At 40.4% G+C, this 21,915-nt stretch overlaps 1 protein-coding gene across 1 annotated transcript in view; it reads right to left on the bottom strand.

Moving 5' to 3' along the window:
• MACROD2 (mono-ADP ribosylhydrolase 2) overlaps positions 1-21,915 on the bottom strand; it is a 2,293,708-nt gene that overhangs the window by 1,525,385 nt on the left and 746,408 nt on the right. The window contains exon 5 of the mRNA XM_052650651.1: positions 1,543-1,659. Coding sequence (XP_052506611.1) covers positions 1,543-1,659 — 117 coding nt within the window. The remainder of the gene's footprint in view (positions 1-1,542; positions 1,660-21,915) is intronic.

The following is a 21,915-nucleotide window of genomic DNA, read 5'->3' as shown; positions in this document are numbered from 1 at the left end:
CAGAAAAATCTCAGGGCTGAAGAACTTCTGATTTGTGCTTTAACTTATAAGAAAGAAAGTACTGAACCAATAGGAGACTACAATTATTCATTGGTCTAAGGACAGTCACCAGTCTGAAAATCATCAATAATCTGCTTGTCCTCAGGGTGGAATCGGTCGACCATATCACGAAGGTAGTATGGCGGTAAGAAGGAAGAATGACCAATATTGGTAAATAGGGAATCGGACCATCACGGAAAGGGAAATCTCCTTTAATACTCAGGGCCTCTGAGTCAGAGGGAGTGCTCTGAACACCACTGCACGCAGAGGACTTACCTGACGTAAATATACTTTCCAAGTAGGAAGGAAGGCCATTGGCCCATGATTTGACTCTTTCACACAAGATAAAAACACTAACAAGGAAAGGAAAAGGAGAAGCCACTAAAGGAAAAAGTAAACAGTATAGAGCAGATGTAGTTTCACGAGCAGTATACTGTGAGGAATCCAGAATGCAGTATTGTAATTTCTACAAAGAATATCATTTTAATATGTTACTACTCACTAAAAATCCTCAAATTTAAATATACTTCAGTCTTAAGACTATAACACACTTGATCTCGCCACTCACACATATTCATGACAAATCCATTCCTATAACTGGTCTATAGAGTCCAAAGGTTGTGTTATAACTTTTTAGTCACATATTCTCCACGATTAAAACAGTAAAAAGAAATCAACTTCATTTTTAACCCCCGCAAAAAAAGTGTTCACCGGAAGGTTATCATAAAAAGCACGTGAATGGAATAAACAACCAATTGGTTTCCCAATTTCCAGACCAGTGCATGACTTAATGGTACAATGAAACCCTGTAACTCCACCCCCAAGCCCTGAAGATTATGTGATACAAAAAATCTGTGCCTTTAACCAGCTTCTCTTTCAGTATTATTTATTCCGCATCACCCTACGCAGTTGGCTAAACGACTAAGCAACAAGGTCAATCAAATGCAATACTCCTCTCCATTCAAATATAATGGAAATTTTGACCATTCCACATTCTAAAGAGCAAATGCATTCTCACTCTGACAACCACATTCCATTGGCTTTTCCTAAAAGCCAAGCGTGACAGATGCCTTGGCTGTAATTGCCAATCAGCCTTTCCATGGCAGCTGAAAACACAATACATCACTTTGATCTCCTTTGCTCTAAACACATCCGCAATCAAGAAACCTGAACAAGGAATAAGAAATTGGCATCATTTCTAGAAGCTGTCACTCCACAGCATTTAAATACTGTAAGGTATAGTGTGCTCATATTTTTATTTTTCTGTTTCAGAGACACTTTGTCGAGGATCTGAACAAAAATCACCTACAATTAATCATTACTATATATATATATTTGGAGATGTATTCAAAAAACACATTTCATTACCATGTACAAAATCTCAGTACAAGCACATTTAATTAAACACCACCATTACCACTTCCTCCTCCAGTTACCCACCTGAGGAATAAAACAAGAGTGCTCATCTGATTTAGAAACAGTACTCAAAAGAGCTAAACTCACATTTTGCAGGCAGGTCATAGCCACACGTGATCTTTGCATGTCCAGTTTCACAGCCGTTCAGGTTACGACATTCAGCCAGCAGACAGGGCCCAGCTGCTCTGTGAATACAGCCATCCACTGCAGGAGAGAGAAAAAAGTTAGCCCATGTTTGCTCTTTTGGAAATAAAGGCACAACCTGGGACAGGGAAAGCCAAGGAACTCAAGTTTTCCCTCTTAGAAATCACCACACCCCTGGGGAAGGAACCCACGGTGTTCAGTCCCTTAAACCCCATTTTCTCCTCTCTCCAGTTCTCTCTCTGTGCCTCCGGTTCGTGTGGTCGGCAGAAGGAGCAGGGTTCCGGAAACGGCGTGCAGTTTAACGTTAAACAACAGGATCCTTAGCTCGTACTGCAGCCTGGATTTGTAGTCTGTTTCAGCGTCAACTGGGTAACTACTCCCACCATGTCCATTTCAAGCTATCAACTCCATGTCACCTAAACACAGGATTCTGAAGAAATGCTACTGATCCTGTCTCCAAGGTGGTAAGTGTTGCCTCCAGTACACCATAGGTTATAGAAGAAAAAAGGTCAAGAAGCAAGAGAAAAAAAAAGCACTCGGGAACATTTGCCACTGTGGCAAAACTGAGACAGTAAAGCTATGGAAGAAAGACCGAGACCTCTAAGTTCCTTCCCCTCTCAACGGCATGGCACAGATATAGTAGGTATCTGCAGGGTATCTAGGTGTTAGAAGGTGGGCGAGAGTGGCTCACGTCTGGAAAAGTGCCTAGAGGAGCAGCCCTCGCTCTCTTGACATGGAAAGAAGAACCTCCGCAAGCTCTTGCTCCAGCTCTGCTCACCGAAGAGGCCCTGCTCCTCCCCAAGCCCGGGTCTCACCACCTCTCTGAATCTCACCTCACCCCGCTTCATCATTGCCCTTCACAATGAGAACGACCTTCTGAAAACACACATCTGATGCCACTGGAAATTAAAGGTTCATTTGACTAGATTAGGGGCGAGCAACATAGGCAGGGGGCTAAGATTGAAAACGCATAATCTAGTTGTTACTGAGTGAGTTCCTTGGAAAGAAAGGAAATGCAAGACTAAAACGAAGGGTTAAGAGAATGAGAGAGAGAGAGAAATAGTAATCTGGGCTGTGAAAACCAACGAGGATATTAGTGGTATGAATTCTGGAAGATGATGCTGTGAAAGTGCTGCACTCAATATGCCAGCAAATTTGGAAAACTCAGCAGTGGCCACAGGACTGGAAAAAGTCAGTTTTCATTCCAATCTCATTTCATTCAAATGCCAAAGAATGCTCAAACTACCGCACAATTGCACTCATCTCACACACTAGTAAAATAATGCTCAAAATTCTCCAGCCAGACTTCAGCAATACATGAACTGTGAACTTCCAGATATTCAAGCTGGTTTTAGAAAAGGCAGAGGAACCAGAGATCAAATTGCCAACATCTGCTGGATCATCGAAAAAGCAAGAGAGTTCCAGAAAAACATCTATTTCTGCTTTATTGACTATGCCAAAGCCTTTGACTGTGTGGATCACAATAAACTGTGGAAAATTCTAAAAGAGATGGGAATACCAGGCCATCTGACCTGCCCTTTGAGAAACCTATATGCAGGTCAGGAAGCAACAGTTAGAACTGGACATGGAACAACAGACTGGTGCCAAATAGGAAAAGGAGTACGTCAAGGCTGTATATTGTCACCCTGCTTATTTAACTTCTATGCAGAATACATCATGAGAAGCGCTGGGCTGGAAGAAGCACAAGCTGGAATCAAGATTGTGGGAAAAATATCCATAACCTCAGATATGCAGATGACCACCACCCTTACGGCAGAAAGTGAAGAGGAACTCAAAAGCCTCTTGATGAAAGTGAAAGAGGAGAGCGAAAAATGTGGCTTAAAGCTCAACATTCAGAAAACGAAGATCATGGCATCTGGTCCCATCACTTCATGGGAAATAGATGGGGAAACAGTGGAAACAGTGTCAGACTTTATTTTTTTGGGCTCCAAAATCACTGCAGATGGTGACTGCAGCCGTGAAACTAAAAGACACTTACTCCTTGGAAGAAAAGTTATGACCAACCTAGATAGCATATTCAAAAGCAGAGACATTACTTTGCTAACAAATGTCCATCTAGTCAAGGCTATGGTTTGTCCAGTGGTCATGTATGAATGTGAGAGTTGGACTGTGAAGAAAGCTGAGCGCCAAAGAATTGATGCTTTTGAACTGTGGTGTTGGAGAAGACTCTTGAGAGTCCCTTGGACTGCAAGGAGATCCAACAAGTCCATTCTGAAGGAGATCAGTCCTGGGTGTTCTTTGGAAGGACTAATGCTAAAGCTGAAACTCCAAGACTTTGGCCACTTCATGCGAAGTGTTGACTCATTGGAAAAGACCCTGATGCTGGGAGGGATTGGGGGCAGGAGGAGAAGGGGATGACAGAGGATGAGATGGCTGGATGGCATCACGGACTCGATGGACATGAGTTTGAGTGAACTCCAGAAGTTGGTGATGGACAAGGAGGCCTGGCACACTGCGATTCATGTGGTCGCAAAGAGTTAGACACGACTGAGAGACTGAACTGAACTGAATAACTGAAGAAGGAAATGGCAACCCACTCCAGTATTCTTTCCTGGAAAATTCCATTTCCAAGGGAGGCTGGAGGGCTACAGTCATGGGTCACAAAGAGTTGGATACAACCGAGCCACTGAGCACACAAGTGCAATAGTTCAGAGTCCACCACACCATGTAATTGATCATTCTTTACTATTATCATTATTTTGCTGGGAAACTAGATATTGAATGGGAAATTTTTCACTGAGGGGCATGTAACTTGTCTAAATGACCAAGTGGCTTTTGCTACTACTGACTGAAAAGGAAACATGTTTTGGCTGAACAAGTCTCTTAGGGAAACAAGCTCATCTGGGCTTTCCTACATCACTGTTTGCAGACCTAGAAAATCTGAGAAGAAGCCTGAACCTCAAAGACCCTCACAGCAAAATGAACTCTATACTACAGTGTTTCAGTAAACCTACTTGAAATCCATACTCTACCTTTACCAGCCATATGCTGCTCAAGCCCCAGTTTCCTTAGCAATCAGGGTCACGAATGGCTGTGTCTAACAGAGTTATGCATGGAATTTGAATAATATAACATTATGTGCCCTGTTAACGGTAGTAACTAATATTATCTTAAACTCCTTAGGTGGAAGTTTTGTGTAAATTTTTAAATAACTATTATTCTTATATAAAAAAAGAAAAATATAGAGAAGAAAGAAGAATATGAATACCACTATTTACCCTCCCACCTAGAGAACTCTTCAGCAGTCTGATATTTGTTGCTCTTTCACTGGCTATTCACACACACTCACACATATAATTTTTTCTGTTACAAAAAAAAAGTCATAAGTTTTGTGCACTCTTTCACATAGCAATTTTACTTTGTGAACTATTATACAGCTGTTAAAAAGAACAGGTCAACTTGATATGCAAGTTCAGTTCACTTCACTTCAGTCGCTCAGTCATGTCCGACTCTTTGCTACCCCATGAATCGCAGCATGCCGGGCCTCCCTGTCCATCACCAACTCCCGGAGTTCACTCAAACTCAGCTCCATTGAGTTGGTGATGCCATCTAGCCATCTCATCCTCTGTCGTCCCCTTCTCCTCCTGCCCCCACCCAATCCCTCCCAACATCAGGGTCTTTTCCAATGAGTCAACTCTTCGCATGAGGTGGCCAAAGTCTTGGAGTTTCAGCTTTAGCATCATTCCTTCCAAAGAAATCCCAGGGCTGATCTCCTTCAGAATGGACTGGTTGGATCTCCTTGCAGTCCAAGGGACTCTCAAGAGTCTTCTCCAACACCACAATTCAAAAGCATCAATTCTTCAGCGCTCAGCTTTCTTCACAGTCCAACTCTCACATCCATACATGACCACTGGAAAAACCATAGCCTTGACTAGACGGACCTTTGTTGGCAAAGTAATGTCTCTGCTTTTTAATATGCTATCTAGGTTGGTCATAACTTCACTTCCAAGGAGTAAATATCTTTTAATTTCATGGCTGCAAACACCATCTGCAGTGATTCTGGAGCCAAAAAAATAAAGTCTGCTACTGTTTCGACTGTTCCTCCATCTATTTCCCATGAAGTGATGGGACCAGATGCCATGATCCTAGTTTTCTGAATGTTGAACTTTAAGCCAACTTTTTCACTCTCCTCTTTCACTTTCATCAAGAGGCTTTTTAGTTCCTCTTCACTTTCTGCCATAAGGGTGGTGTCATCTGCATATCTGAGGTTATTGATATTTCTCCCGGCAATCTTGATTCCAGCTTGTGCTTCTTCCAGCCCAGCATTTCTCATGATGTACTCTGCATAGAAGTTAAATGAGCAGGGTGACAATATACAGCCTTGACGTACTCCTTTTCCTATTTGGAACCAGTCTGTTGTTCCATGTCCAGTTCTTACTGTTGCTTCCTGACCTGCATATAGGTTTCTCAAGAGGCACGTCAGGTGGTCTGGTATTCCCACCTCTTTTAGAATTTTCCACAGTTTATTGTGATCCACACAGTAGTCAGTTTTAAATATGAAAATATTTCTAAGTGAAATGCCAATTTTAAGAAATAGATACAATATGTGATACATATACAACATATAGTATCTATTTTAAAACATATATATTTTATCTATTTTTTATGTATAGTCACAATTTTGTTTACAAATGTAATACAAGCACACATACATACACACCCACATTTACATGTATAGTACACATGTACTAGAAAGGTATATACCAAAATATCAAAAGTGATTATGAGATGTGAAAGAGAAGGTGAAACTATTAAGAAAAAAATTAGGTTCAAATTTCTTTATGGTTAAATATTTTACAAGAGCATCAAGAGAAGTATTTTAAAGTGAATACGTGAATATTTTTTCTTGGCAAAGAGATCATTAGTTACTTAGTTTGAAATGGATAACTAAAATAGGATTTGATAGTGTACTTAATCATATGCTGTTAAATATTGCTGCATTATTTAGACTGCAGAAAATGCAGTTTGTAAATATCTAATTCACAAAATCTTCATGGTTATACCAGCATTCATGACTGCATTAGGGAAATGAAAGTCGAGCCGAAGAGCTATTTAATAATAATTACTACAACTTAAATGTATTGAGTGCATCCACATGCCAGGCACTATACTAAGGACACACATAAAGTACATACTAATTTTATAATCTCCATTTAATGGGAGCTTAAAGGAGGTTAGTGAGTTGCCTACGTTCACAAAATCACAAAACACTGGCAATGTGATTCAATGCTCCAATTCTGTCTGATGGAGCAGCCATGTTATTAACTGCTGTAGTTCACTGCCTTTGGAACTAGAAACCAGGCGGCCTGACCTCAGCTCTTGCATGTGGCGTATTGAAACACTATGTTATGCCACTTTTTAATTCTCATCAGTTCAATGAATAACAACATACATGCAATCAAATGCACAGATGTGAAGTGCAGTTTTGATGAGTTTTAACAAATGTATGTACACTTATGGAGCAATAATACCAATAAAGCTTAGAAAAGTTCTGTATCTTTTCCATCGGATCCCCCTCTTACCATCCAGAGGGACCCCATGTTCCAACTTCAGTCACCTTAGCTAAGTCTTGTCATATATAATCTCAAAACTTCATATAAGAGATGGTGGAGGGGGCTAGCTTCCTTCACTCAGCAAATTTTTTAGATTCATCTGTGTTGTTGCATGTATTAACATTTCATTCCTTTTCATTCCTGAGTAATATCCTATTGTTGAATATAACATATTTTTAAAATCCATTCATCTGTGAGTGGGCATTAGAGTATTTATATTTTTGGCCATAATGAATAACTCTTTGTTTTGTGGCTGTATGTTTTCATTTCCATTGGAGAAATACTGGTGAATAAAATTGCTGACCTAGTATATGTTTTACTTTATAAAGAATTAATATATAATTTTCTCAAGTGATTATACCAGTTTCCATATACCCTCAGCAATGTAGCAGAGTTCAAATTTTGGCAGTCTTTGGTGTTTTCAGATATTTCCATTTTAGCAATCCTAACAGACATAAAGAGGTATCTTATGATTTCAATTTTCATTTCCCTGGGATTAACGGTGTTACGTATCTTGCCAACTTCTTACTGGCCATTTATATATATTCTTTTTGGATGTGTCTTTCCATGTCTTCTGCTAATTTTTATCATCTTTTTATTACTGATAAATGTTAAATGTATTATTTGTTTCATACAATTTTTTGAAATGTTAGATATCTTATTTTTTCAGTTCTTGTGATTTTCATTTTTTTTTTATAGTTTTCATATCACTCCTGAAACTTCCCATATTTTAACCCATTGCTATGCTTTGTGTGTTATTCACTCAGTCATGTCCAACTGTAGCCTGCCAGGCTCCTCTGTCCATGCAATTCTCCAGGCAAAAATACTGGAGTGGGTAGCCATTCCTCTATCCAGGGGACCTTCCTGACCAAGGGATGGAACCTGGGTCTTGTGCATTGCAGGTAGATTCTTCACCAACTTAGCCACCAAGGAAAATGAATTAACAGATTTCACATAATTTTGGAGTCCCTGTATGCCAATTTCAATATCTAGGTCAGCTATTAATCTGTTTTTATTGGCTGATTTTCATATGACTCTTGGTCACATTTTCCTATTTCTTTTCATGTCAAGGAATTACTGATGGCATATGAATATTGTGAATATGTTGGAGAGGCTTTAGGTTTTATTTTCTTTCTCCAAATGGTATTTAAGTTTATCCCAGCAGGTAGTTAACTGCCAGGTAACAGGGAAACTGAGCTCTAGGCTTTGTTAAGCCTGGTCATTTTTTCTCTTAGTCCTAGGATATAGTCTTTATTCCTAAAGCATGAACCTTCAGGGGTTTTAGTGCAAATTCCAAGGTGTTTTGCAATTCCCTCTAACCTGGGGGAATTAAAATTCTAAACTGGCTATCCTTACACTGAGAAGATGATGAATGCTCTATTCAGCACCCTCAGCCTTCCAGCTTTGGTTTCCTTCCTGGACTCCATGGAGTACCTCCCTGCACAAGCATAGGTCAAAGTTCAACCGAAGATTGAAGGTATTCATTTATAGATTCAGTGGTTCCCACTCTGTGGCTGTCCCTGTTCTGAGATCCGTACCAGAATTCCTAGTCATTCTGACAACCCCAAAGTCAGTTCTATGATTCCTAAAGCCAATAAACCTATTGTTTTCAATCTGAGCCCCAACAACCATTTGCCAGGCTGGGTAGACGGAGCCCTCAAGGTCAAAGCCATTTAAATGTAGATTTCACTCAGTGTGGTTTTTTCCTTTAAGAGGATTGACTGCTTTTAGTTGCTCTCTACTGCCAATAAATACTTTTTGTCATTGCTTTTTTATTTTGCCAAAAATCTGTATATACTATTAGTGAGATGGCTTGTCTGATACAGGTTATACTGTCATTATCAGAAGCTGGAAGTATATACGTTTTTGATCCATATAAATATGATCTCATATTACTTGAGAGCTATATTTCTAGCCCTTTGGGGGGAAAATGTGTATGAGAGAGAAAGACAGTGGTAATATCCTGGAGTGCAAAGTCAAGTGGGCTTTAGGAAGCATCCCTATGAATAAAGCTAGTGGAGGTGATGGAATTCCAGCTGAACTATTTTAAATCCTAAAAGATGATGCGATGAAATTGCTGCCCTTGATATGCCAGCAAATTTGGAAAACTCAGCAGTGGCCACAGGACTGGAAAAGGTCATTTCTCATTCCAAGCCCAAAGAGGGGAATTGCCAAAGAATGTTCAAACACAATTGTACTCATTTCACATACTAGCAAGGTAAAGCTCAAAATCCTTCAAGCTGTGCTTTAGCAGTACATGAACTGAGAATGTCCAGATGTACAAGGTGGATTTAGAAAAGGAAGAAGATCCAGAGATCAAATTTCCAACATCCATTGGATGGTAGAAAAAGCAAGTGGATTCCAGAAAGACATCTACTTTGGCTTAGTTTACTATGTTCAAGCCTTTGGCTGTATGGATCACAACAAACTGTGGGAAATTCCTAAAGATATGGGAATACCAGACCACCTTACCTGCCTCCCAGAGAAGGCACTGGCGACCCACTCCAGTACTCTTGCCTGGCAAATCCCATGGACGGACGAGCCTGATGGGCTGCAGTCCATGGGGTAGCTAAGAGTTGGACATGACTGAGCGACTTCACTTTCACTTTTCACTGTCATGCACTGGAGAAGGAAATGGCAACCCACTCCAATGTTCTTGCCTGGAGAATCCCAGGGATGGGGGGCACTGGTGGGCTGCCGTCTATGGGGTTGCACAGAGTCGGACACGACTGATGCAACTTAGCAGCCACACTTACCTGCCTCCTGAGAAACCCATATACAAGTGAAGAAGCAACAGAACTGGACATAGAACATCAGACTGGTTCCCAACTAGGAAAGAAGTATGTCAAGGCTGTATATCGTCATCCTACTTATTTAACTTACATGCAGAATATATCATGTGAAATGCCAGGCATGATGAAGCACAAACTGGAATCAAGATTGCATGGAGAAATATCAAGAACCTCAGATATGCAGGTGATACCACCCTTATGGTAGAAAGTGAAGAGGAGCTAAAGAGTCTCTTTGTGAAGCTGAAAGAAGAGAGTGAAAAGATGACTTAAAGCTCAACATTCAAAAAAAGAAGATCATGGCATCTGGTCCCATCACTTCATGGCAAACATATGGTGAAACAGTGGAAAAAGTGACAGACTTTATTTTCTTGGGCTCCAAAATCATTGTGGACAGTGACTGCAATCATGAAATTAAAGAATGCTCACTCCCTGGAAGAAGCTATGACCAACCTAGACAGCATGTTAAAAAGCAGAAACATTACTTTGCCAACAAAGGTCCATGTAGTCAAAGCTATGGTTTTCCCAAACAGTTCAGTTCAGTTCAGTCACTCAGTCATGTCTGACTGTTTGCGACCCCATTAATCGCAGCATGTCAGGCCTCCCTGTCCATCACCAACTCCCGGAGTTCACTCAAACTCATGTCCATCGAGTCAGTGAGGCCATCCAGCCATCTCATCCTCTGTCGTCCTCTTCTCCTCCTGCCCCAAGTCCCTCCCACCATCAGAGTCTTTTCCAATGAGCCAACTCTTCGCATGAGGTGGCCAAAGTCTTGGAGTTTCAGCTTTGGCATCAGTCCTTCAATTAAAACCCAGGACTGATCTCCTTTAGAATGGACTGGTTGGATCTCCTTGCAGTTCAAGGGACTCTCAAGAGTCTTCTCCAACACCATAGTTCAAAAGCATCAAGTCTTCAGCACTCAGCTTTCTTCACAGTCCAACTTTCACATCCATACATGACCACTGGAAAAACCATAGCCTTGACTAGATGGACCTTTGTTGGCAAAGTAATGTCTCTGCTTTTGAGTATACTATCTAGGTTGGTCATAATTTTCTTTCCAAGGAGTAAGCATCTTTTAATTTCATGGCTGCAAACACCATCTGCAGTGATTTTGGAGCCCCCCAAAATAAAGTCATCCACTGTTTCCACTGTTTCCCCATCTATTTCCCATGAAGTGATGGGACTGGATGCCATGATCTTCGTTTTCTGAATGTTGAGCTTTAAGCCAACTTTTTCACTCTCCTCTTTCACTTTCATCAAGAGGCTTTTGAGTTCCTCCTCACTTTCTGCCATAAGGGTGGTGTCATCTGCATACCTAAGGTGATTGATATTTCTCCTGGCAATGTTGATTCCAATCTATGCTTCTTCCAGCCCAGTGTTTCTCATGATGTACTCTGAATATGTTAAATAAGCAGGGTGACAATATACAGCCTTGATGTACTCCTTTCCCAATAGTAACATATAAATGTGAGACCTGGACCATAAAGAAGGCTGGGTGCCAAAGAATTGATACTTTTGAACTGTAATGTTGGAGAAGACTCTTGAGAGTCCCTTCAACTGCAAGGAGATCAAACCAATCAATCCTAAAGAAATCAATCCTGAATATTCATTAAAAGGAGCGATGCTGAAGCTGAAGCTCCAATACTTTGGTCACCTGATGTGAACAGCTGACCCATTGGAAAAGACCATGATGCTGGGAAAGATTAAAGGCAGGAAGAGAAGGGGATGACAGGATGAGATGGTTGGATGGCATCACCAACTCAATGGACATTAGTTTGAGCAAACTCCAGGAGATGGTGAAGGACAGGGAAGTCTGGTGTGCTTCAGTCCATTGGGTTGCAAACAGTCAGACACGATTAAGAGACTGAACAACAACAATATCAGTTGTCCCCTATTAAAGTAAGATTTGGGGATTCCCAGGTGGTGCAAGTGGTGAAGAACCTGCCTGCCAGTGTAGGAGACATAAGAGATGGGTTCGCTCCCTAGGTTGAGAAGATCCCCGGAAGGAGGGCATGGCAACCCACTCCAGTATTCTTGCCTGGAGAATCCCATGGACAGAGGAGCCTGGTTGGCCATAGTCCACAGGGTCACAAAGAGTAGGTCACAAAGAGTAGGACACAACTGAAACAGCATACATGCAAAGTAACATTTTCTACTCCCCATATCTTACAAGACCCTTAATTCCAAATTATGACCTTTTAGAGTCCTTTGGACTGCAAGGAGATCCAACCAGTCCATTCTGAAGGATATCAGCCCTGGGATTTCTTTGGAAGGAATGATGCTAAAGCTGAAACTTCAGTAATTTGGCCACCTCATGTGAAGAGTTGACTCATTGGAAAAGACTCTAATGCTGGGAGGGATTGGGTGCAGGAGGAGATGGGGATGACAGAGGATGAGATGGCTGGATGGCATCACCGACTCAATGGACTTGAGTTTGAGTGAACTCCAGGAGTTGGTGATGAACAGGGAGGCCTGGCGTGCTGCGATTCATGTGGTCGCAAAGTCGGACACGACTGAGCGACTGAACTGAATTGAACAGAAGACCCTACAAAAATGTGGTTCCAATTTGCCCTCCCCACCTCAGATCATCACATTTTTTCTCTTCACATGTCTGATCTGGCCACATCTAAATCCTCACCAGCCCTTAAACACATCATGGTTTCTTTGCAAAGTACTCTCTACCAAGGATATCTATCTATACCTCCCATTTTCTTTTCTGCCAAACAAAGTCTCTCTTATTTTTAAATGCCTAGTTCAAATGTTTTCTCTTCTAAGAATCATTCACAATGTTTACAGGACAAAATAGTGTCGCTTTATGTTCCCACAATATTCTGGTTTATACAATAATTCCACATTACACATAGCAGAATGTGTATCTTGTTGCTTGGTCTATCAGCAACTTGAGGGCACAGTAGGTGGCCTTTTCTCTTGTATATCCCCAGCTATATCAATAAGTGACATTTTGTAGGTATTTAATACAATTGAATTAAGTGCAATTAAATGAGAGAGAAAAGCAGTCTATCCCCAGCTATCTCAGTTACTGACATTTTGTAGATATTTAATACTATTGAATTAAATGCAATTAAATTTGAGAGAAAAAGCAGTGTAACTTATTTTTTAATTTAATAATACTGAAGAAGTAGTAAGGCTACTTTAAAGGCAAAGAATCAGAAATTTGAAAAGTAAAGTTAAATATACAGCAACAAGGTTGTAGACACAAATCTAGTGATGAGCTACTATATCAGAAGTGTTAAAAATTCATAGAATCTGAAAATGATCCACTTCTCTCAGGTATGGGGCAGGCTGCTGGAAGAGGTACTCCTTTAGTTTCACTTACAGGAGCTTGAAAAGGCAGTGAGCGTAATAGTGGCTGATGTAAGATTCAACATCGTACTGTTTCCATCTCCCGTACCCTGCACCCCAAGGTGAGGGGGATGGACGGCCAACAGTCAACACCAAGGCTTACACAAAAGATACTCAGTCCCATCCCAAATGTCTAAACCTAATTCCAACTAAAATATTCCAAGATCAAAAGTGTAAAAGTTGAACGTAATTTTCCAGAGAGATAGGACTACATTTGTCTCATATTTTACAAAATATGTATCCTATACGAAAAAAAAAACTGCTCTCCGTAAACAGGTTCACCAAAGCCCATTTATTCTTCTTCTTGGGCATATAGCTAGACGGTACTTTCAAGCCACCCTTCCAGTTATGTGTGGTCAGGAGACTGTGTTCTGTTTAAAGGCGTATGAGTAAAAGAGATGTAACTACTTCAATATCTAATCCCTAAAATCCCTGCACATGTCCTCCATCTAATCTCCCGTTGCCTGCAGGCAGGATGCAGGGGCAAGACTCTAATGCCCCAGAAAATAGCACAGCAACTAAATGGAAAATGTTTGAATACCAAAATGATTCCATCATCATGCTAGGCTCTCAGGACTCACTGAACCAAAGTCAGCCTGTCCCATTCACTCAAATACTTGTTCCTCCTACTGTGTGATCAAAACCAGACTAATGGAAGGTAAAGGCTGAGGACGGCCTACAAACTGCCTGAGGTGTGGTCAGGAGGGAATGGGGTGAACACTGAGGTCTCCCACAGGGCTGGTTTTTTCAGGACTGTGAGAGGCCTGGCTGCAGCCTTCTCCGAAGGCCAGGTTTCCTGCTGCACGAACACACCCGTCATTGACCATCCTGAGAGCCAGGCCAGAACGCTTGCAGGCAGATGGTTAACTGTGGCAAGGGCCCTTGATTCCCCTCTTATTTCCTCCAGCTACCTACAAAGGCTGGATTCAGAGGACCTAAGCCTATTAATTAGGCTGTCTTAACTAAGTTTTCTTACACTACAGCCTGGAGAATTAGACCACCTAAGGGGAATAAAGATGAGTTTCAGCTTTGCTTGGGGGAACCGTTATTCACTTTTGTCCTTTTACCTTGGTGTTTAGAGCTTGGGAATGTTTTATAGGAAAGTCTTATTCCACTATTTAAATAGCTAAAATAAAGACAAAAGATATGGGACATAAAACCACATCAGTTTCTCTGGCCTAGGATTTTTTTACTCATGGATTCCAAGCTGCCTCTATGGCTTTCCGCAGGAAAAGCTCCCTATTTGAAAAACAAATGGACAAATTCATGCTGAAGATATGAGAGGAAAAAGCAAGCCATAAAGTACTGAATAGGAATCCATCAGATGCTGTGGACCACTGAATGCCAGGAAAAAAAAAAACAAAACAAAAGGAAAGAAAGAACCAGGAGAGAGTTCTAAATATATGTTTAACAAAAAATACTAAAAGCACCATTTAGTGAAATCCAGTTATTTCAGAAATTGGTCCTGTGAGGTCTCTCCCTTGTCTTACAAAGACAAGTTTCTAAACCACTTTTAGCAAGAGGATTCTGAAGTTCTTAGACCTGTACATATTTATTTAATCTTCTTCTGTAAATAAAAGATAACTTAATCTAAAAGCTGCCACACAAATCATATTAGCCTGAAAAATAAGAGGCTCTCTCTCATTGACTATATCCCTTAGAAGCTCAAGAGGATACAACAGAGTTCTTTCTAAATCAAATCAACATAAATTTATTAAACCACCTTGCACAAAGCATTCTTCAAGAACCTGTGAGGGGATCCAATAATGGTAATAGTATGTCTCGTCTTTGGAGGATTTACCAAGTGCCTTCCAGGTGCTAAGAGGCTTAGAAGCTTTCCCCTTATGAGAGGCGGCTTTGCAGAGTGGCAGCAGGATGACTCTGGAGGCACAGGCTTGAGTTCCAGTGCCACCATTTGGCTCCCTAGGTTTAGAGTTCCTCATCTGTAAATCGGGACCATCACAGGAACTCTATTCAGCATCATAAGAGTTTTGTAAGTAAATTAGTTATTATGTGACAAGCACTTTGAATAAGATCTGGCATGTAGGAAGTTGGCAATAAATGTTGGTTACAATACTACATTTTATCATCATAAACATTTTACAGGTAGGATTTGCTAGCTAGAATGACTAATAAGCAAATAAAGAAGCAGAAGTTAAAGAATTAGTGCAAGATCTGTAGGAGCTAGGGTTGGAGTCCATTTTTGCCCATTATTAAAAGTGTGTTCTCAATCCCTGCTCTCTCGTACTCCCATTCATCCAAAGAAGTGTAAACCATAGTCCCTTTCCTTGGGAACCAAGTGACTAGAACAGAAGGGCTCAGAGCTTTTTATTTTGACTAAAATAAAGTGTAGTTAACAATATACAGAATATTTTATTAGCATGGAGAATATGTCTTTTAATAGATTAGCAAAACTTTGGGGAGCATTTTACATTCTAAAGTGTTGCATTTTAAAGAACTTTGACAAAATTACTACAAGTTTAATTATTAAAACAATTCTGCCAGTTGGGCTGGGACATTTTTACTTACTTTACTAATTTTATAAAAGCTGAAATAATGCAGTAAGTGCAAAAACAGACATCCAGAATCACCCCCCTGTGGCAGATATGAATTCAAGTTTTACATCTATCAAATTGTGGTCAGTATCACCTGGGCAGCCTCAGAAAAATGTAGATTTCCAGACCTGACCCCAAATCCAAGGAATCTGTCTCTCCAGATCACTGTCTCAGTGAGACCTAGAACCTCCATTTAATGTTTTCCACAGAGAATACAGATGCATACAACCAGCTGAGAACTTCGAGAATCATTCCTCCACACTATCTTGATTTCTTAACAAAGCTCCAGAGGGGGGTCACTAGTTTGGTTTATGGTGAGTAATCTGAGTGTTCACTGAATAACAATTTGCACTTGAAGCCAACAATATTAACCTAAACTAGAACTGAAATCCAGTACCAAGTGGGATTTAGGTTAAATATGGCTTCACGAAGACAGATATGGCAATCATGAAATGCCTTGCACGTGATCCTAGCATGGTCTCCAAAGTAAGGTCACAAGATATCCATACAGAGAATGGAAAAATGCATTCAAATATCTATTGATAGTTATAATTTTTATCTACACAGGCAAGAATGAAGTTCAAATTTACTAATATTTAACATATAGATTAACAGTAGCACTTGTATATAATTTATAAGTAAATGCACATATACCTATAGTACTGAAAGAGGTACATGATTTAAAACACTAGAGTCAACAGAAGTTAGAGATATTTTGAGTGCTCCAGAACCACACTGCCAGTTGCTATCACTTAGATGTTCCCATATCTATACAAGGGGTATAGTATTAGTACCTACCTTGTAGGGAGTCTTATGAGAATTGAATGAGGTAACATTTGTACGGTGCTTAGCTTAGCTTGCATAAGTGCTTAAGGAATCTAAGTGTAACAGATCTTTCTACCACAGCAATTGATGCCCAGAGAAACACAGCAACTAGTCCCATTTGATATCCACGTCCTTGGCAGTGTGACTACAGCTTCTCCCATCAAGAGATGGAATCTATTTTTTTTAATCATTTATTTTTAATTGGAGGATGATTGCTTCATAATATCGTGTCAGTTTCTGCCATATGTCAACATGAGTCAGCCACAGGTATATGTATGTCCCCTCCCTCCTGAACTTCCTTCACACCTCCCACCTCATCCCACCCCTCTAGGTTGTCCCAGAACATTGAATTTGAACTCCCTGCATCATACAGCAAATTGCCACCAGCTGTCTGATTGCATATGGTGATATACATGTTTCAATGCTGCTCTCTCAATTCTTCCCACCCTCTCCTTCCCCTGCAGTGCCCACAAGTCTGTTCTCTATGCCTGTGTCTCCACTGCTGCTCAGCAGATAGGATCATCAGGACCATCTTTCCTGGTTCCACAGATATGCATTCATATACAATATTTGTCTTTCTCTTTCTGACTTACTTCACTCTGTATAATGGGCTCTATGTTCATCCACCTCATTAGAACTCACTCAGATGCATCCTTTTTATGACTGAGTAATATTCCCTTATGCATATGTACCACAATTTCTTTATCTATTCATCTGTCAAAGGACATCTAGGTTGCTTCCATGTCTTAGCTACTGTTAACAGTGTTGCAGAGAACATTGGGATGCATGTGTCTTTTTCATTTATGATTTCTTCAGGGTATACGCCCAGTAGTAGGATTGTTGGGTTATATGGTAGCTTCATTCCTAGATTTTTTAAGGAATCTACATACTGTTCTCCATAGTGGCTGTATCAATTTGCATTCCCACCAACAGTGCAAGAGGGTTCCTTTTTCTCCTCACTCTCTGTAGCATTTGTTGTCTGTAGATTTTGTGTGTGTGTGTGTGGATGGTAGCCATTCTGACTGGTGTGAGGTGAAACCTCACTGTAGTTTTTGATCTGCATTTATAAGAGATGGAATCTATTTCAACACTCCTTGACTCTAGGTTGCCCACTTGGAGCCTTGCTTATTTTCCAGGCCAGACTGCTGAAGGATAAGGAACCACCTGGAACAGAAACAAACTAAACTAGCCAGCTCTCAACTTCCCTGGCAACTGACTAGAGTCCCATGAGTGAACTCAGTTAAGATGAGAAGAACCTTCCAGCTTGTGGTGAACCCAACAGAATTAGGAGTTATACAAACAGCTGTTGTTCTAAGCCACTGAAGTTTGGAGGATGTTTGCTACACAGAAAGAGCTAAGTGATATACTTAGCTTTTATCATCAGGAAAAATACAAAACATTAATCCACTCTGAAAGGAAGGAACTAGAGAAAAGATTAAATAATTGCCCTAAACTCTGCTGCTGCTGCTGCTGCTAAGTCACTTCAGTCGTGTCTGACTCTGTGCGACCCCATAGACGGCAGCCCACCAGGCTCCCCCGTCCCTGGGATTCTCCAGGCAAGAACACTGGAGTGGGTTGCCATTTCCTTCTCCAATGCATGCAAGTGAAAAGTGAAAGTGAAGTCGCTCAGTTGTGTCTGACCCTCAGCGACCCCAAGGACTGTGCCTTCCAGGCTCCTCCGTCCATGGGATTTTTCAGGCAAGAGTATTGGAGTGGGGTGCCACTGCCTTCTCCACCCGAAACTCTAGGGGAACAAAATTCATAGAGCTGAAGTAATCAAGTGAAAAGCTGATTCCATTAGAGGTCACCTGTGGCCTGCATGAAAGGCTTATGTGTTCAGGTACTGATCAGCATCAGTGTTCCCTTTAGGGAGGAGGAGGTCTATGGGAAAACATAAGGTGGACACGAAGGTCTATGTGGTGAAGCTCCACAGATAGGAGGGATTTAGTGATGTGAAGCAGCCTGGGCCTGACATACAAAGTAACTTCTGTGACGAACCTCCTGATCTTTCTGGTCAGTTCAATGATGAGCCTTGGGCTGTGATCCCAGGAGAAAATGACAAATGTAATAGAATAAACATTTACACGTTTCTCAGCCCAGGAACTCGGAGCAGTTTTCAGCTATGGGTCTACACCTGTCTTCACCTCTTCAGTTCTTAGGATCTGATCTTTAAAAATCAGAAGATATTATTTTAACTACTAGAACCTAAGACATAACTAACTGCAGATACCCAAGAAACAGTGATTTTTGTTTCTCTTGTTGAACTTGAATCCCCAAGTGAGGATAAGAGAATATTTCTCAGAAATAGTTACAATAGACCTCCCAATTTTTCTTTGAAAAAATATGAATGAATGAGTTTTGTGTCATGTTCATTAGTTAGAAGAGTTGATTAAAATCTTACTCAGATTATGATAAAGATATTCAGTTGATGCTAATCTCATGGTAAATTATTTGCAGACCTCACTCATGCATTCCTTCCACATATCCATGCTATCACTTAAAAAGTTTTTCTTGATCAAGAAAATGTCATTTTGACATGCATTTCTGGTTGCCTACATATTATCCATTTTCATTTTCCCCGTGAACAGAATCCCTATATTGACTGGGGTGGCTGTATGACCAAATGAAATCCATAATTTACCATCAGCTCTTTCAAAGATGAAAAAGATATGGGAGAAACCATTTTGTGGGCTTCTAGGCAAGCTCATTACAGAGGGCTTACTCTCACAGATCTCTTTATACTGTTACGATGACAGTGACGATCTCTGACTTCCCCATTCTTCCACCTGCCTGTGTGACATTAAAACCGGGTCAGACTTCTGTAGCTGAGGAGTGAGCATGAGCCTGGAGACTATATTCTGCTATGGAAGAAAGAAGGGCTGGTATGTTCCTGAATCTCTGATTGCATCTGTGGAGATGGCACAGTAGTCCTGAACGACTTCTCATTTGAGGCGAGAAAACAATTTTTGCTAATGCATATGTCAGCTAGGACCTGGGGTGGGGAATGGGGCTTCTGTAACTTGAAGCCTAGTGCTATATTTAAATGTTGTGGGTATATATTTTAATTTACTAACAGTTGAAGTCCTCTGGATGAGGACCTGTTCTTTGACCTTCAGATACGTATTAATTACTGGGAAATTCTGAGTTGACAAAACATTGGAAAGGTAACAACACAGTTGGCAAAACTCCCAGCAGTTCATTAGAGGGGCGAGGGCAATATTGACCAGATCCCTAAAAAAGGAAGGGCAGTGGGAAGAATGTAGAATATGTCAGTCTGGCAGCCGTGTGACCTCAGGATGGCTTATAGTTCATCAGTTCTCACCAGGGAGGGATATTTCCATCAGCAATAAGGCTGGATTTACTCAAGGTAGATGCTACTAAAGGACCAGGAAAAGAGAATGAGGGTCATATTTCTCCAGAATTCCACAGAGACACTCTGAATGAAGCTAAATCTGCCACCAGAGATGACAGGGATTTTCAAGCAAAAAATATACTAGCTGGTGTCTCAACAGCTCAGTAACACCTTTTTTTATTCTTTTTTAATTTGGCAAGTTTGCTTGATAAGAAAACATATGCAACTCAGTTTTTATTCAAGGGCATCCTCATTGCTTCACTCAAGCAAGGACCCTTCTCAAGGAAATGTGAAAAGGCAGGACCTACCTGAAAGGATAATTCCTCAAAATAATCTTTAAATCTGATGTTAATAGAGTCTAAGCATTAACGGAAATTTTGACCTAAGTAAAGAAGAAATACTAAGTGCATTCTTAGAGCAGCTATGATAGATCCGCTTCTACAGAGTCGCTTTGCCTGAATTAAAGACACAGATTGTTCCCTTCTTTCTAGAGAAGCCTTTATAATAGAGAGCAGGCCAAGCAGAAACACAGAGGTAAGGAGACCTCTCTCTTTCCAAGAGATAAGAAATGAGTACATTTAAATACTTCCTCTTCCATCAGAAACTCCCCAGTAGCTGGGGACATAAGTTCCGAAGTAGGGATGATGAGGTAAGGTCAATGTTAACAGGTGCCTTGGAGACAACCTCATTTGTTTTATCAGCAAATGAGAGCCATGAAGAAAGGTAATCTTTCCCAGAGGAATTTAGCTTTTAAACTTCAATCGTGTTATAGAATCTCTTCTCCTCATTTTCTTCCTACAGAGAAGTAATATGTCATTTTATGGCCCATACTCCCATCTGTTCCAGGAAAAACTAATGGGTTTAGGGGAGATGAAAAAGGATTAAAAATCTGCGTGAGAGAAAAAGAAATCTCTGTGAACTTTCAACTAGATGTGTAAGGGTAAATGACAACAGGCTGTCTGGATGTATGTATTCTCAGAAACATAAAAATCTCTCCTGACACACAAGAGAGAATCTTTGTTTTGGTAAACACTTAGCCAGTTACTTTATTTTCCCTCATTTTAAAAGGACTAATGACCCAGGTACCTGTAGGTCCCGGAAGGCAGCCCTTTTCTCCAAATTGCACACATAAAGATGGCATTTACTGCCCTCATCCAAACACTGGCTTTCTTTTCTCCCATTATTTATTTTCAGAAGGAACTCTGAGGGACAATCAATTGTATGGTGAGAAAAAGCTTAGAGCCAAGAAATATTTTGCTAATTATGCCAGGCAATAAAATTATACTTTCTTTTTGGCTTTTTTTTTTTTTCTGTTTTAAAAAAAGTTAGACTTCACTTACCAATGACTTCAGTTCAGTTCAGTTCAGTTCAATCACTCAGTTGTGTTCAACTCTTTGTAACCCCATGGACTGTAGCATGCCAGGCCTCTAACTTTTAGCAAAAGGCTATTTTTCCCAGTATTTCATAACTTGACACCTTTAAAATAGGAAAAATCTTCCCAGTGGAGCTCACAGTACTTCATTAATTTGATAAAATGTCCTAATTCCTTTTCAGTAAATAATAAAAAATCAGTGTATGTACTTCCATGGATGAAGACTTTGTCTTAAAAATTCTAAACTCTCATACAAATATCTTAGTAAAAAATTCTCAAAGAGCACCCTATAGTAAATTAAATTTTTGCACTAAAATCAATATTTAACCCGAAATGATAAGAGAACAGAATGAAAAGTGTCATATGTGATTTCTATAACTCAAGTTGTATTTCCAGGTACTCATCTAAAATATTTCTAAACAAATAGATTCAAATCAAAGTTGTTTGGTTTTTGTTTGTTTGTTTGTTTGTTTGGCCAGGGAATGTT

This window comes from Budorcas taxicolor, chromosome 13 (genome assembly GCF_023091745.1).
Source record: "Budorcas taxicolor isolate Tak-1 chromosome 13, Takin1.1, whole genome shotgun sequence".
In the NCBI taxonomy this organism is placed as follows: Eukaryota; Metazoa; Chordata; class Mammalia; order Artiodactyla; family Bovidae; genus Budorcas; species Budorcas taxicolor.
The sequence above is the reverse complement of the archived record's forward strand: the minus strand, read 5'-3'. Positions and strand labels throughout refer to the sequence as shown.